Source organism: Nerophis ophidion, linkage group LG23 (assembly GCF_033978795.1).
Source record: "Nerophis ophidion isolate RoL-2023_Sa linkage group LG23, RoL_Noph_v1.0, whole genome shotgun sequence".
NCBI classification, from domain to species: domain Eukaryota; kingdom Metazoa; phylum Chordata; class Actinopteri; order Syngnathiformes; family Syngnathidae; genus Nerophis; species Nerophis ophidion.
The window spans coordinates 17,791,036-17,806,767 of record NC_084633.1 but is presented as its reverse complement, the minus strand read 5'-3'; the positions used below and the strand labels follow the sequence as shown (position 1 = coordinate 17,806,767).

The 15,732-nt window shown below is 39.8% G+C and overlaps 1 protein-coding gene across 1 annotated transcript; it reads left to right on the top strand.

Moving 5' to 3' along the window:
• Positions 1 to 3,411: 3,411 nt before the first annotated feature.
• Positions 3,412 to 13,941, top strand: mif4gdb (MIF4G domain containing b). Its single transcript, XM_061885068.1, has 6 exons — positions 3,412 to 3,668; positions 4,057 to 4,176; positions 6,373 to 6,482; positions 8,485 to 8,640; positions 8,723 to 8,815; positions 13,431 to 13,941. Exons 2-6 carry the CDS (start codon positions 4,098 to 4,100, stop codon positions 13,656 to 13,658), a joined length of 666 nt encoding a protein of 221 aa, XP_061741052.1. The 5' UTR covers positions 3,412 to 3,668; positions 4,057 to 4,097; the 3' UTR covers positions 13,659 to 13,941.
• Positions 13,942 to 15,732: the final 1,791 nt, after the last annotated feature.

Sequence of the window (15,732 nt, the reverse complement as noted above, 5' to 3'; positions counted from 1 at the left end):
ATTACAACGGCACAATACCGCCACTGGAGGGTGGACGTGGTCATTACATCAAGTATTGTATAGTCCAGGGCAGTGGTTCTCAACCTTTTTTCATAGATGTACCCCCTGTGAGCATTTTTTTAATTCTAGTACCCCCTAATCAGAGCAAAGCATTTTTTGGTTGAGAAAAAAAAAGAGATAAAGAAGTAAAATAAAGCACTATGTCATCAGTTTCTGATTTATTCAATTGTATAACAGTGCAAAATATTGCTCATTTGTAGTGGTCTTTCTTGAACTATTTGGGGGGAAAAAAGACATAAAAATAACTAAAAAGTTGTTGAAAATAAACAAATGATTTAATTATAAAATTAGAAGTAATCATCAACTTAAAGTGTCCTCTTTGGGGATTGTAATAGAGATCCAGTCAGGCTTGTCCCTGACAATTTGGCTATGTTTTAGTTTTTCCTCCTGCGATGGGGTGGCGACTTGTCCAGGGTGTACCCGGCCTTCCGCCCGATTGTAGCTGAGATAGGCGCCAGCGCCCCCCGTGACCCCCAAAGGGAATAAGCGGTAGAAAATGGATGGATGGATAGTTTTTCCTCTGCATTTGTCTTTGTTTCCTGTCAGCTCTTTTATTTAGTCTTTATTTCCTGCTTGTTTCTCTGAGTGCTGTGTCCCCTCAGCTGTGGCTAATTGGCACCTGAACACACCTGGTGTTAATCAGCCAGGTGTGATTTAGACTTGTTTTGTCCTCCACTCTGTGCTGGATTATTGTCATTATGACTTGTCGTTGTCTCATGCCGTGGACTGCTTTCTGTCTTTTAGTTCCTGTTTGCTGGTTCTTGTTCCCTGTTTCCAATTTGTCCGTTCCTGGTTCCTGGTTTTGTTTTTTTTCTTTGTATTTTGGACATTAAAACATGTTTTCCTTTACAATGCCTGCCCACCATCTCTGCATCTTGGGGTTCGTCAACAACTCGGCCTGACAGATCCATCTGGATTCATTCTAAACATTTCTTCACAAAAAATAAATCTTTAACATCAATATTTATGGAACATGTCCACAAAAAAATCTAGCTGTCAACACTGAATATTGCATTGTTATATTTTTTTTTTCACATTTTATGAACTTATGTGCATATTTTGTTGATATTCAATAAATATATTTATAAAAGATTTTTCAATTATGGCTATTTTTAGAATATTTTTTTAAAAATCTCACATACCTCTTTGCATACCTTCAAGTACCCCCATTTGAGAACCACTGGTCCAGGGTGTACCCCGCCTTCCGCCCGAATGCAGCTGAGATAGACTCCAGCGACCCCAAAAGGGACAAGCGGTAGGAAATAGATGGATGAATGGAGTTTGAGTGTATTTGGAACATGCAAGCATACAATATGATACGTCACAAATTCCAGTTTCTCCATTTAACATGTTCGAAAAAGAGTAGGAAGAAGCAGAGCTTATTTAATATAACCCCTTTTCGTTTACGTAGCAGTCGCTAAAACTTTTGTTTTCTTCCTGTTCTCAATGTATTTGAGTTTGAGTTTATTTGGAACACGCAAGCATACAACATGGAACATTACAATTTCCAGTTTTTCTTTTCAGCGTGTTTGAAAAGGAGTAGGAAGAAGCAGAGCTTATTTAATCCTACCCTATTTCTTTTTTGCATAACAGTTGCTAAAACAGTTGCTAAATCCAAGCCGTTTTCTTTTACATAACAGTTGCTAAAACTTTGTATTGTACTTTTATTGTATTCACAATATACTCCACAAGTAATGACAATCCAGATAAACTAATAATTGCTGAAGTCAGTTATATTTCATATAGTGAGATGTGTATTATTATCTAAAAATGTAATGGATGGATGAAATAAATTCAGAATGTTTCTTGTGGTTCTTCTTTTTCATTTATTTTTCATAACATGGTCAATACTGCTTAGTTTCTCTAGTTATATTCTTATTTTACTGTTATATTTTTATTCTCATCGTTGCTTTTTATTATTATTGTAATAATTTTCGATTTTGTTTCCATTTATACCCCAATTATTTACTTTTTAGTGTTTAAATTCAATCTCAATTCTGTACACTGCTGCTGAAATTTTAATTTTCCTAAGGGAACTCTCCTGAAGGAATCAATAAAGTACTATCTATCGATCTATGTATACATATATATATACATATATACATATATATATATATATATATATATATATATATATATATATATATATATATCCCATCCATTTTCTACCGCTTATTCCCTTTTGGGGTTGCGGGGGGCGCTGGCGCCTATCTCAGCTACAATCGGGCGGAAGGCGGGTTACACCCTGGACAAGTCGCCACCTAATCGCATATATATATATATATATATGGATCATATTAGTTCATTGTTTGATGTCTTTGTTTAATCCATTCCATAATTTAATTCCATATACTGAAGGTCTTAAGTGTTGTACATGCGTACAAATGTTTTTTAAATTTCATTTTTCTCTAAGAATATACTTCTCTTCTTTTGTTGAGAAGAATTGTTGTATATTCTTGGGTAGCAGATTGTAGTTTGCTTTGTGTATCATTTTAGCTGTTTGCAAATTCAGTATTTTTGATTCAATGAATAAAGGGTTTGAATGTTCTGTATATCCAATATTATGTATTATTCTAACTGATATTTTTTTTGTAACAAAGTAAATGAATGAAGTGTACTTTTGTAGTTATTTCCCCATATTTCTGCACAATAACTCAGATATGGTAACACAAGCGAGCAGTAGAGTGGATAAACATCTAGAATACCGTCGAAAATATTTTATTGGAGTGGATTAGAATTTCATCGGTTGAATGAAATAAGAAATCATGTTGTAACCTAATTTTATGGACTTGCCTCTTTGTGATGTTAAGTTCCTGTTATAAGCTGTTATACTGTATATGCCTTGAGCTTTTATTTTGAAGGCGCTAAGAGCGGAAGTGGTGACACGCTGTGGTGGAGCGGAGTTTTGAAAACAAACGAAATAAAGTGGTCCTCGTGTAAAACTGGAGCCTCCGTGTTTGTTATTTGGTAGTTTTATACAGTAAAGGCGACATATCTAAACCCTTGGTTACAATATCATGACAGAAAACACAAACAAATGCTCCCTCCAGCCACAAGATGGTGACCGAGATTCCAAATATCCTTAGGCAGGGCATTCTCTTGTCGTAATAATGACTCTTTGAATGGATGAAGTGGGTCCTTACATCAAGTATTGTATAGTGGTTTACGTCTAGAATGCTGTCGAACGTATTTTATTTGACTTATCTTGACTGGACGTAAATAATCAGTTGATTTAAATAAGAAATCATTTCAAGAAAGAAAACATAAGAAATGCTCTCTCCCGCCACAAGATGGCGACTGAGAATGCACCCAGCCATAGGCAGGGAAATATCTTGCTGTAATAACGAGTCTTTGAAGGTCCACTACCTGCCTGAGTGGAGTGTTGATGCAAATTATTGTGGCAAAATAAGGACTATTCGCGTGAAACTCATCCAAACCTAAGGATTATTTCTTTTTAGGTAGCGTTCATGTTTTCCCCCAATAATCGATTGTTTTTTTAGACAGGCGTTCCGTCCGCGTGCCTAAATCCGAACTACAAGTTGATCCGAGGTAAAGCAGCTACACTCGCTAGCGTCACCAATTTGGATCAACATTGGATTTAATTTCAAGTGAGTGCCACCAGTTTTAGTTACTAAGCTTTTTAATTTGCCAACTTAGTTTTTTGGGGTTGTGTTAATTTGTTAATGTGAGTGTGAATGTTGTCTGTCTATCTGTGTTGGCCCTGTGATGAGGTGGCTACTTGTCCAGGGTGTACAACGCCTTCCGTTCGATTGTAGCTGAGATAGGCATCAGCGACCCCTAAGGGAATAAGCGGTAGAATATGGATGGATGCGACATTTGTGTGAGACCTGTTCGCCCATGTAATCCCTTCTGTGTGGAGCAGACAAGTTGATGACCACACAAGATTGACAGCTATTGTTGACTTTGAAAACACTGTGGCTCTGTTGTTTTAACAGGAGTTTACAAGTGTACAACCTAATATTATGTTGATTGTAGCGTGGCAGACCTCCAGAGTATTTTTGGTGATTCCTGTGGCTATGGAGAACCCCTCAGAGGACTACAAGATCCAGTCCTTTGACATGCAAACGCAGATGTTGCTCAAAACAGCCTTGAAAGGTGAGACTGTTGTACAAACCCCGTTTCCATATGAGTTGGGGAATTGTGTTAGATGTAAATATAAACGGAATACAATGATTTGCAAATCCTTTTCAACCCATATTCAGTTGAATGCACTACAAAGACAAGATATTTGATGTTCAAACTCATAAACTTTTTTTTTTTTGCAAATAATAATTAACTTAGAATTTCATGGCTGCAACATCTGCCAAAGTAGTTGGGAAAGGGCCACTGTGTTACATCACCTTTTCTTTTAACAACACTCAATAAACATTTGGGAACTGAGGAAAATAGTTGTTGAAGCTTTAAAAGTGGAATTTTTTTCCCATTCTTGTTTTATGTAGAGCTTCAGTCGTTCAACAGTCCGGGGTCTCCGCTGTCGTATTTTACGCTTCATAACGCGCCACACATTTTCGATGGAAGACAGGTCTGGACTGCAGGCGGGCCAGGAAAGTACTCGCACTCTTTTTTTTACGAAGCCATGCTGTTGTAACATTTGTCTTGCTGAAATAAGCAGGGGCGTCCATGATAACGTTGCTTGGATGACAACATATGTTGCTCCAAAACCTGTATGGACCTTTCAGCATTAATGGTGCCTTCACAGATGTGTAAGTTACCCATGCCTTGGGCACTAATATACCCCCATACCATCACAGATGCTGGCTTTTCAACTTTGCGCCTATGACAATCCGAATGGTTATTTTCCTCTTTGTCCTGGAGGACACCACGTCCTTTGTTTCCAATTATAATTTGAAATGTGGACTCGTCAGACCACAGAACACCTTTCCACTTTGCATCAGTCCATCTTAGGTGAACTCGGGCCCAGCAAAGCCGTCGGCGTTTCAGGATATTGTTGATAAATGGCTTTGGCTTTGCATAGTAGAGTTTTAACTTTCACTTACAGATGTAGCGACCAACTGTAGTTACTGACAGTGGTTTTATGAAGTGTTCCTGATCCAAATTGGTGATATCCTTAACACACTGATGTCGGTTTTTGATGCAGTACCACATTTTCGATGGGAGACATGTCTGGACTGCAGGCGGGCCAGGAAAATACCGGCACTCTTTTACAACGAAGCCACGCTGTTGTAACACGTGGCTTGGCATTGTCTTGCTGAAATAAGCAGGGGTGTCCATGATAACGTTGTTTGGATGACAACATATGTTGCTCCAAAACCTGCATGTACCTTTCAGCATTAATGGTGCCTTCACAGATGTGTAAATTACCCATGCCTTGGGCACTAATACACCCCCATACCATCACAGATGCTGGCTTTTCAACTTTGCGCCTATAACAATCAGGATGGTTATTTTCCTCTTTTTTCCGGAGGACACCGCATCCACAGTTTCCAAATATAATTTGAAATGTGGACTCGTCAGACCATAGAACACATGAGCTCGGGCCCAGCAAAGCCGGCGGCGTTTCTGGGTGTTGTTGATAAATGGGTTTTGCTCTGCATAGTAGAGTTTTAACTTGCACTTACAGATGTAGCGACCAACCGTAGTTACTGACAGTGGTTTTATGAAGTGTTCCTGATCCGATGTGGTGATATCCTTTACACACTGATGTCGGTTTTTGGTGCAGTACCGCCTGAGGGAGCAAAAGTCCGTAACATCATCACTTAAGTGCAGGGATTTCTCCAGATTTTCTGAACTTTTTGATGATTTTACGGACCATAGATGGTAAAATCCCTAAATTCCTTGCAATAGCTCGTTGAGAAATGTTGTTCTAAAACTGTTCGACAATCTGCTTACAAAGTGGTGACCCTCACCCCATCCTTGTTTGTGAATTACTTAGCATTTCATGGAAGCTGTTTTTATATCCAATCATGGCACCCACCTGTTCCCAATTAGCCTGCACACCTGTGGGATTTTCCATATAAGTGTTTGATGAGCATTCCTCAACTTTATCAATATTTATTGCCACCTTTCCCAACTTCTTTGTCACGTGTTGCTGGCATCAAATTCTAAAGTTAATGATTATTTGCACAAAAAAAAAAGTTTATGAGTTTGAACATCAAATATGTTGTCTTTGTAGCATATTCAACTGAATATGGGTTGAAAAGGATTTGCAAATCATTGTATTCCGTTTATATTTACATCTAACACAATTTTCCACCACAAATGGAAACGGGGTTTGTGTATTCCAAGCCTAACGGGACATAAACCACACTTCGGCACGTGTTTATCTTCCAGATCCGGGCTCGGTGAATCTGGAGAAGGTGTCCAGCATCATTGTGGATCAGTCTTTGAAGGACCAGGTTTTCAGTCGAGAGGCCGGACGCATCTGCTACACCATTGTCCAGGTCTCTATCATGTTTGAAGATATTACTTTCCGCTATGGCACGGCATACGTCCGATGCGAAGCTGCAACCACAAATTGCAACCGTTTTAATTCACTTGAGCTGTGCTAGCCAACGAGCTAAAAGACTCACTGCCTGTGCGATTTAAACAACTGACTATTGCACGGCCACATTAGCTGGCATTTGTTACGTATGTGCATCTACCACACTTGCTCAAATAGTGGTTTAGGGATATGTACTGTATGTACAAAACCCAAAACCAGTGAAGTTGTCACGTTGTGTAAATGGTAAATAAAAAACTGAATACAATTAATTGCAAATAATTTTCCACTTATATTCAATTGAATAGACTGCAAAGACAAGATATGTAATGTTCCAACTGAGAATTTTTTCTTTTTTTTTGCCAATAATCATTAACTTGTCACAAAAAAGTTGTCACTGGGGCATTTTTACCACTGTGTTACACGGCCTTTCCTTTTAACAACACTCAGTAAACGTTTGGGAACTGAAAACACCAATTTTTGAAGCTGTTCAGGTGGAATTCTTTCCCATTCTTGCTTGATGTACAGCTTAAGTTGTTCAACAGTCCAGGGTCTCCTTTGTGGTATTTTAGGCTTAATAAAGCACCACACATTCTCAATGGGAGACAGGTCTGGACTACAGGCAGGCAAGTCTTAGTACCTGCACTCTTTACCTATGAAGCCACGCTGTTGTAACACGTGCCTTGGCATTGTCTTGCTGAAATGAGCAGGGGCGTCCATGATAATGTTGTTTTGATGGCAACATATTGCTCCAAAACCTGTATATACCTTTCAGCATTAATGGTGCCTTCACAGATGTGTAAGTTACCCATGCCTTGGGCACTAATACACCCCCATACCATCACAGATGCTGGCTTTTCCTCTTTGTTCCGGAGGACACCACATCCAGTTTCCGAAAACAATTTGAAATATGGACTTGTCAGACCACAGAACACTTTTCCACTTCGCATCAGTCCATTTCGGATGAGCTCGGGCCCAGCAAAGCCGGTGGCGTTTCGGGTGTTGTTGATCAATGGCTTTCGCTTTGCATAGCAGAGTTTTTAACTTTCACTTACAGATGTAGTGATGAACTGTAGTTACTGACAGTGGTTTTCTGAAGTCTTCCTGAGCCTATGTGGTGATATCCTTCACACACTGTCGTTTTTTTTTATGCCGTACCGCCCGAGGTATGGCAGGTCCGTAATATCGTTGCTTACGTGCAGTGATTTCTCCAGATTCTCTGAACCTTTTGATGATATTACAGAGCGTAGATGGAGAAATCCCTAAATTCCTTGCAATAGCTTGTTGAGAAATGTTGTTCTTAAACTGTTGGACAATTTACCCATGTATTTGTCGACAAAGTGGTGACCTTTGCCCCATCCTTGTTCGTGAATGAGTGAGCATTTCATGGAAGCTGCTTTTATACCCAATCATGGCACCCACCTGTTCCCAATTAGCCTGCACACCTGTGGGATGTTCCAAATAAGTGTTTGACGAGCATTCCTCAACTTTCTCCATCTTTTTTGCCACTCGTGCCAGCTTTTTTGAAACATCTTGCAGGCATCAAACTCCAAATGAGCTAATACATGCAAAAAATAAAGGTTTCTCATTTGGAACATTAAATATCTTAAATATATTTAATTGAATATAGGTTGAAAAGGATTTGCAAATCATTGTATTCTGTTTTTATTTGACATTTACACAACGTGCCAACTTCACTGGTTTGGGGTTTCGTACATATACAGTGTAATATACAAATACGTTGTATTTATGTACAGTACACAACTTAGAAGCATAATTTAGAGCAAAATAACATTTACTCTGTGTCATTTTTATTAAACAATGTTTAGGTTTTGATGCATCCATATACTGCATGAATTACTTGATTTGGGGTGTGGTTTTTATTAATGGAAATGCATTGTCATGGTAATTGTTGGTGGTAATTATTAACGTCTGCCAGTACTGACTTGACTCTCCGGTTACAGGCGGAGGCCAAACAAAATAACGGAAACGTGTTCCGGAGAAGCCTGCTGAACCGCCTCCAGCAGGAGTTCAAGGAGCGTGAGGAGACCAGAGCTCGGTCCCTGCAAGAGTGGATCTGTTTTGTGACCTTCATCTGTAACATCTATGACTACCTCAAAGTAAGGAATATTTAGCACTGTACTACCAACTTTAGTGCAGTATACAAGTACCAAAATATTGCTCTCATGTTTTGATGCTCAGGTGAACAACATGCCCATGGTGGCTCTGGTCCTTCCCGTCTACGACTGTCTGATGAGGTTGGCCCAACCAGATGCTTTAATGAATGAAGAGGAGGTAAAGAAGACGGTATTTGATGTTGTAAGATATTTCCCCATGTTGCCCGATTGAGCACGTGTCAAACTCAACATCTGGCCCCCCCCCCCCTTATTATGAGTGGCTTGCAATTGCCTGGAAAGACTGTGCATCAACTTTTTGATTAATGTATCAACATTTTTGACATAAAGAAGCATGAAGGCATGCAAATGCAGCTCTTAACTCAATATTGTTTGATGCAACAAGCTACAATAGGAAAGGGATTAATAGGGCCCCAATCCTGGGTGGGTCTCGCATGAGAGGAAGAGGAGGGGTTCACACATTTTGCAATCCCGTCCGTGGAAAATGAGCGAAAGCTCCACTCTGCATAGCCAATGACGCTGTGGTCAAAGTTGGAACGGCAGCTAAAGTATATAGTGCGCTCCTGAAATTTGTCACGTTTCATGTGTCAGGTAAACCAAATAGTGTCTTCTCAATCCAGTTCTTGCTGTATTTCTGGCTTTTTGTGTCATTCAAACTCTTTCTTATGAAAATTCTACACTAGCTGAAATGAAGTTGTCACGTTGACTTCTGATTTCAATGCAGGTTTTCTATTAGTTTCGCTTTGCATAGTAGAGTTTTAACTTGCACTTACAGATGTAGCGACCAACTGTAGTTACTGACAGTGGTTTTATGTGGTGATATCCTTTACACACCGATGTCGGTTTTTGGCAGTACCGCCTGAGGGAGCAAAAGTCCGTAACATCATCGCTTACGTGCAGTGATTTCTCCAGATTCTCTGAACTTTTTGATGATTTTACGGACCATAGATGGTAAAATCCCTAAATTCCTTGCAATAGCTCGTTGAGAAATGTTGTTCTAAAACTGTTCGACAATTTGCTTACAAAGTGGTGACCCTCACCCCATTTTTGTTTGTGAATTACTTAGCATTTCATGGAAGCTGCTTTTATACCCAATCCTGGCACCCACCTGTTCCCAATTAGCCTGCACACCTGTGGGTTGTTTCATATAAGTGTTTGATGAGCATTCGTCAACTTTATCAGTATTTATTGCCACCTTTCCCAACTTCTTTGTCACGTGTTACTGGCATCAAATTCTAAAGTTAATGATTATTTGCACACAAAAAAAAGTTTATGAGTTTGAACATCAAATATGTTGTCTTTGTAGCAAATTCAACTGAATATGGGTTGAAAAGGATTTGCAAATCATTGTATTCCGTTTATATTTACATCTAACACCATTTCCCAACTCATATGGAAACGGGGTTTGTATATTCCAAGCCTAATGGGACATAAACCTTTTTTATGTTTATTTAGGTTTTCTATTAGTTTGTTGGAAAACAACAATAATAACAAAAAAATTAGAAACTGTGCAATATTGTCATGAAATGGCTCTCCATGGCCTTTGGTGTCTGCGATGTGGCCCACCATGAAAATGAGTTTGACACCCTTGCGAGAGAGGTTCTTCATAATCACGACAAAGTCAGGTCATAAATGAAACCAAATCACTCCTGAAGTTGTTCAATTCTTGATTTGTTAAAATTTCCAAATAGTTTACACTGTCATAGAAATTGTATTATTCTGTTACAGCAGGGGTGCCCATTAGGTCGATCGCCAGCTACCAGTCGACCGCGGGGGGTGTGTCAGTCGATCTCCAGCCAGGCTTTTAAAAAAAATAGACCTAAAAATGAGTGATCATCAATCTTCACCAAGACGTCACTTAAATGACATTCACGGTACCGGAGGGTCTTGTGAGATGACGCTGGCTGCTGCAAGATCATTATTATGAAAATATGACCGAGAGGAAGGCGAGAAACACTTTTTATTTCAACAGACTCTCGCGCCGTACCTTCCGTCAAAACTCTAAAGGCCGACTGCACATTTCCTATCTTCACAATAAAAGCCCTGCTTCATGCTGCCTGCGCTAACTAAATACAGAGTCTCGGAAAACTGGCGTGCACAAGCGATCCCTCAGAAAGCTGGCGTGCACATCACTTGTGCACGCCAGCTTTCTGAGACTCTTATTTTGTTAGCGCAGGCAGCATGAAGCAGGGCTTTTATTGTGAAGATAGGAAATGTGCAGTCGGCCTTTAGAGTTTTGACGGAGGGACAGCGCGAAAGTCTGTTGAAATAAAAAGTGTTTCTCGCCTTCCTCTCTGTCATTTTTTCATAATAATGAACTGGCAGCAGCCAGCGTCATCTCACAAGACCCTCGGGTGCCGTGAATGTCAATCAAGCAAGCTACGGAATTTGCCGCCAATGTTTTTCTTGTAAAGTGTATGGAAGCTGGATGAATTAGATGCCAAAAACCAACCACTTTCATGTGGTATTGTACAGAAAGGACAACTTTTTTTCTCCTCCATTTGAAAATGTGGGCGTTATCATCATTACTGTCTGATTCCAATCAATGCAAGTCATCAGAATCAGGTAATACACCAACTTATATTCTTGTCTTTGTGAAAGAAAGACATCTATATGTGTTACACATGCTTGTATTATCATTAAACACATTTAACTTGTTTACAAAAATGTCTCTTTCATAAATAAATAAATATAAATGATATATATAAATGAGGTAGATCCCCTCGAGTTGGTCAATTGAAAAGTAGCTCGCCTGCAGAAAAAGTGTGGGCACCCCTGTGTTACAGGGTCAAACTTTTTTTTTTTTATTATAGAATTCTAACGACTGTAGGCCTACAGATATTTTGCTATGTTTAAGCAAGATGGTTACTGCTGTGCATGGTGTTGTCTGAAATGCATATTTTCTTTATACAAAAAAATCAATTAAAAAAATACATTTTCTTCAGCTCAGTGGACTTGTGGTTAGAGTGTCCGTTCGGAGACTAGGAGGTTGTGAGTTCTAACCCCGGCAGAGTCATACCAAAGCCTACAAAAAAATGGGACTCATTGCCTCCCTGCTTGGCACTCAGCATCAGGGGTTGGAATTGGGGGTTAAATCACCAAAAATGATTCCCGGGCGTGGCGCACGCTGCTGCTCACTGCTCCCCTCACCACTTGGGGCTGAACATGGGGATGGGTCAAATGCAGAGGACATATTTCAACACTACCAATGTGTGTGTGAAAATCTTTCCCCAAAAATTTAATTTCTGTCGGCCATATGTAGTTTTCTTTCGAAAAAACAAATAAGTCCTCAAATATATAATTTGTCTCAATTTTATATTTTATCCCAAAATATATACCAATATATTTTATATATATATTTACAGTACAGGCCAAAAGTTTGGAGACACCTTCTCATTTCAATGTGTTTTATTTATTTTCATGACTATTTACATTGTAGATTGTCACTGAAGGCATCAAAACTATGACTACCTCTTGAAGCTCGTGGAGAGAATGCCGAGTGTGCAAAACAGTAATCGGCGCGAAGGGTGGCTATTTTGAAGAAACTAAAATATAAAACATGTTTTCAATTATTTCACCTTTTTTTGTTAAGTACATAACTCCAAATGTGTTCATTCATAATTTTGATGCCTTCAGTGACAATCTAAAACATGCCTGGGTAATTATTTTACTTGGGGGTCCAAATTTAGATAAAAAAGTGTGTCTATCTATTTTTAGGAAGACTATACAAAACCTCACAATAATGACTGAAAGCTAAAACCGTAATGACAGACCGCCTTAAAAAACGGAATGGAATTTGAGGTTTTTTTTTACTGAATGAGACACCCTGAATGTACATGAAAATAAAGAATGTGGGGTTTACAATATCAACTATGAATGATAAAACACTGAATATTAACAACATATTTTACAATCAAACAAAATGCAACAAACAGTGAAAAAAAACCCACCTTCAATCTGAGATATCTCATAGTTACCATGGTAAGTAATTAGATGACCGTAGTAAGTAATTAGATGACAATAGTAAGTAATTAGATGACCATAGTAACTAGCATATAATGCAGATTCCAATCATTGAAATACTTATTATAGTTGAAGATTTATATGTTATATGCAAATATAATGACAATAAAGTTCATTGTATTCTATTCTATTCTATTTCCGGTCATTAGCAAACATCACTGCACATCATAATGACCGCTACTCTTTCCATCTTAAACATCTAAAACTTATCTGGGAATGTCCAGCGGGCCGGATTGAAAAGCTCAGCGGGCCTTAATTTGCCCAGGTCTGATCTACAATGTAAATAGTCATGAAAATAAAGAAAACACATTGAATGAAAAGGTGTGTCCAAACTTTTAGCCTGTTTTGTGTGTGTGAATTGTTGCGTTAGGACCAGATGTTCCTCCGAGGGAATTTAAGTTGCTGGTCAATCCCAAGTTCTTTTGATTACACATAAGCTGATTTTAAATGAAACCCAGAACAGAATAAGTATTTTGCAATTTACTCCAAAGCTTTGGGGACCAACCTAAAAAAACAACACATTCAATTCGCATCAACCAGTTGATCTAAAAACCCTACAGAAGTCTTGTCTTTTTCAATACACCACTGCCCCCCATCCCCCCAAAAAATCAAAATATGCTTCACTATTAAAAAAAATGGGTTTTTTTAATCTCCTAAAAAAACCAACTATTTTCTGAAACAAACCAAAATGAACAATAAATGGGGTAAAGAGGTAAGGTAGATAGTCAGTTACCTTCTTCTTCCTGCCACAGGTGGACTGTCTGGTGCTGCAGCTTCACCGCAATGGGGAGCAGCTCGAAAAGGCCAACAGCCAGCGCATGGATGAGCTCTTCTGCTTGCTGCGGGATGGCTTCCTGCTCCAGGAAGGGCTCACCTCCATGGCCCGCCTGCTGCTGCTGGAGATCCTGGAGTTCAGGGCGGGAGGCTGGGTGCTAAGCAGCACGGCGCACAGGTATTACTACAGCGAAATCGCAGATTAGGGCGCGCACCAGGACAAGCTGAATTCACCAACAGTAGCCCTTAGATGGACATTAACCACATGGTTGAGATGATGATGTGGACGTGCAGTAGATCGCAAGTTCAGTTATATTTTTATTTATTATAGTTTTGTATGTTGAAAGCATTCCTCTTATAAACATTTCAAGGGTTTTTGCTGAATTGTAGATGCAAGCTGTTGGACCTTGGATTTATCTTCTGATGTGTGGCAATTAGTTAAAGAAATAGAAGTGTTGAGAGATATTTTATTAAAAAGGTTTGAATTTCTGTAGCGTCTTTTTGTGTTTGTTCAGCAGCTGATAATTTAGGCAACACAACCTCTTCAATATGCAAGCCTAGTTTTGTTTGAAAAATTTTGCTTTATTACAGGGGTAGGGAACCTATGGCTCGCGAGCCAGGTGTGGCTCTTTTGATGACCGCATCTGGCTCTCGGATAAATCTGAGCTGAGACTGCTTTAACACGATAAGTAATGAATAATTCCACTTGTACTCACAGTGTTAAAAATAACGTTCAAAATATAAAACATGCTCATGCATTTGAATCCATCCATCCTTTTTCCACCGCACTTGTTCAAGAAGTTGCATTAAGGGTAAGAAGTAATTTATTTATTATTGGTTAGTGTAGGACTTGCCCTTCTGGGGGTTCTTCAGACCCCCAAGCACCGACATGAGAGCCTGTTTCAGGGTAACAATATTGTTTTATTTTTCAATAAATCTCTCAGTTGCTTTACAGCAATTGTCTTTTTCTCTTTCGTTCTCGCTCGCACTCTGGCTCCAGCCCCAGCCCCGTCTCTCCTCCTGGCTGCTACTTATAAGCGACAGGTGATTAGATAACAAGGCCAGCTGGGCCATTTACGCACCTGTCACTGATTTTGAGGCCGATCCTGGCAACACCCCGCAGGCCACACCCCCTCCATAGTTAGCTTCAGAATTACAATGTTATTACGAAGAATACGAGACCTATTATACTCTAGAAATGTTGGTCTTACTTAAAAATGCACGCGTTTTGTTGTGTTCAGTGTTAAAAAAATATTATATGGCTCTTACAGAAATACATTTTAAAATAATTCGCTTCTTGGCTCTCTCCGCCAAAAAGGTTCCCGACCCCTGCTTTGTTACATGGGTGTCAAACTCTGGCCCGCAAGCCAAATATGGCCCGCCGTGTCATTTCTTTTGGGCCTTGAGGCAATATCAAATTAACATTAGAGCTGGCCCGCCGGTACAATACAGTGGCGGTGCTGCTGTAACACCGCATTCCCCGCTAATACTCGTACTTGCCAACCCTCCCGATTTTCCTGGGAGACTCCCGAAGTTCTGTGCCCCTTCCGAAAATCTCCCGGGGCAACCATTCTCTCGAATTTCCCCCGATTTCTACCCAGACAACAATATTTCAGGCCCGCCCTTAGCGTCCTCTACAACCTGTCGTCACGTCCGCTTTTCCTCCATACAAACAGCGTGCCTGCCATGTCACAGAATATGTGGCTTGTAGTGATGGGTCCGGCATCGGCGCATGCGTCGAGCTCATAGAGCAAGACCCTGTGTCTGTGCGCGTACCGCTTTTCGAAAGTCACGTGACCGATACGCGAACTGACGTCTGCGCAGCAAACTGTGTTTATATGGAAGCGCATCTCTCAACAGAATCGCCGCACTTTTCTCATTGGTCATTTGTAATTTATCGTCGTCGGCGATCATTTCTGCCGTGTGGCAATATTTTGATCATATTGGAAAAAAAGGTAATTGTGTTCATTTCCTTGTCGTTTCATCCTGTTCTCTCAAAGTTTCCACTTGATCTGTTAGTAGGGGTGTAAAGGTACGTGTATTTGTATTGTTGTTTCTAAGGTAAGGTCTTAACAAGCTGCTTTGCTTCTTCTGCCTCGGTCTCAGCCCCCAGCATTATCCCACCCACACAACCATCTGATTGGTTACATTAAAAAGCGGTAACAGCCAATCCCTTGGTAGAGTGGAGGGCTGTAGTTGCTCATGCTGACTTCCTTTGGGCACTGGTTCAAATCCAGCTCGATGGATCACCCATTACGTTTTTACCATGAATTGATTAAC

Bases quoted from the DNA above. Each gene is read 5' to 3' on its own strand.
- mif4gdb (XM_061885068.1), top strand. From the start codon at position 4,098: ATGGAGAACCCCTCAGAGGACTACAAGATCCAGTCCTTTGACATGCAA. The intron at 4,177-6,372 runs GTGAGACTGTTG...TTTATCTTCCAG, and splicing joins GCTCAAAACAGCCTTGAAAG to ATCCGGGCTCGGTGAATCTG. The intron at 6,483-8,484 runs GTCTCTATCATG...CTCCGGTTACAG, and splicing joins TCTGCTACACCATTGTCCAG to GCGGAGGCCAAACAAAATAA.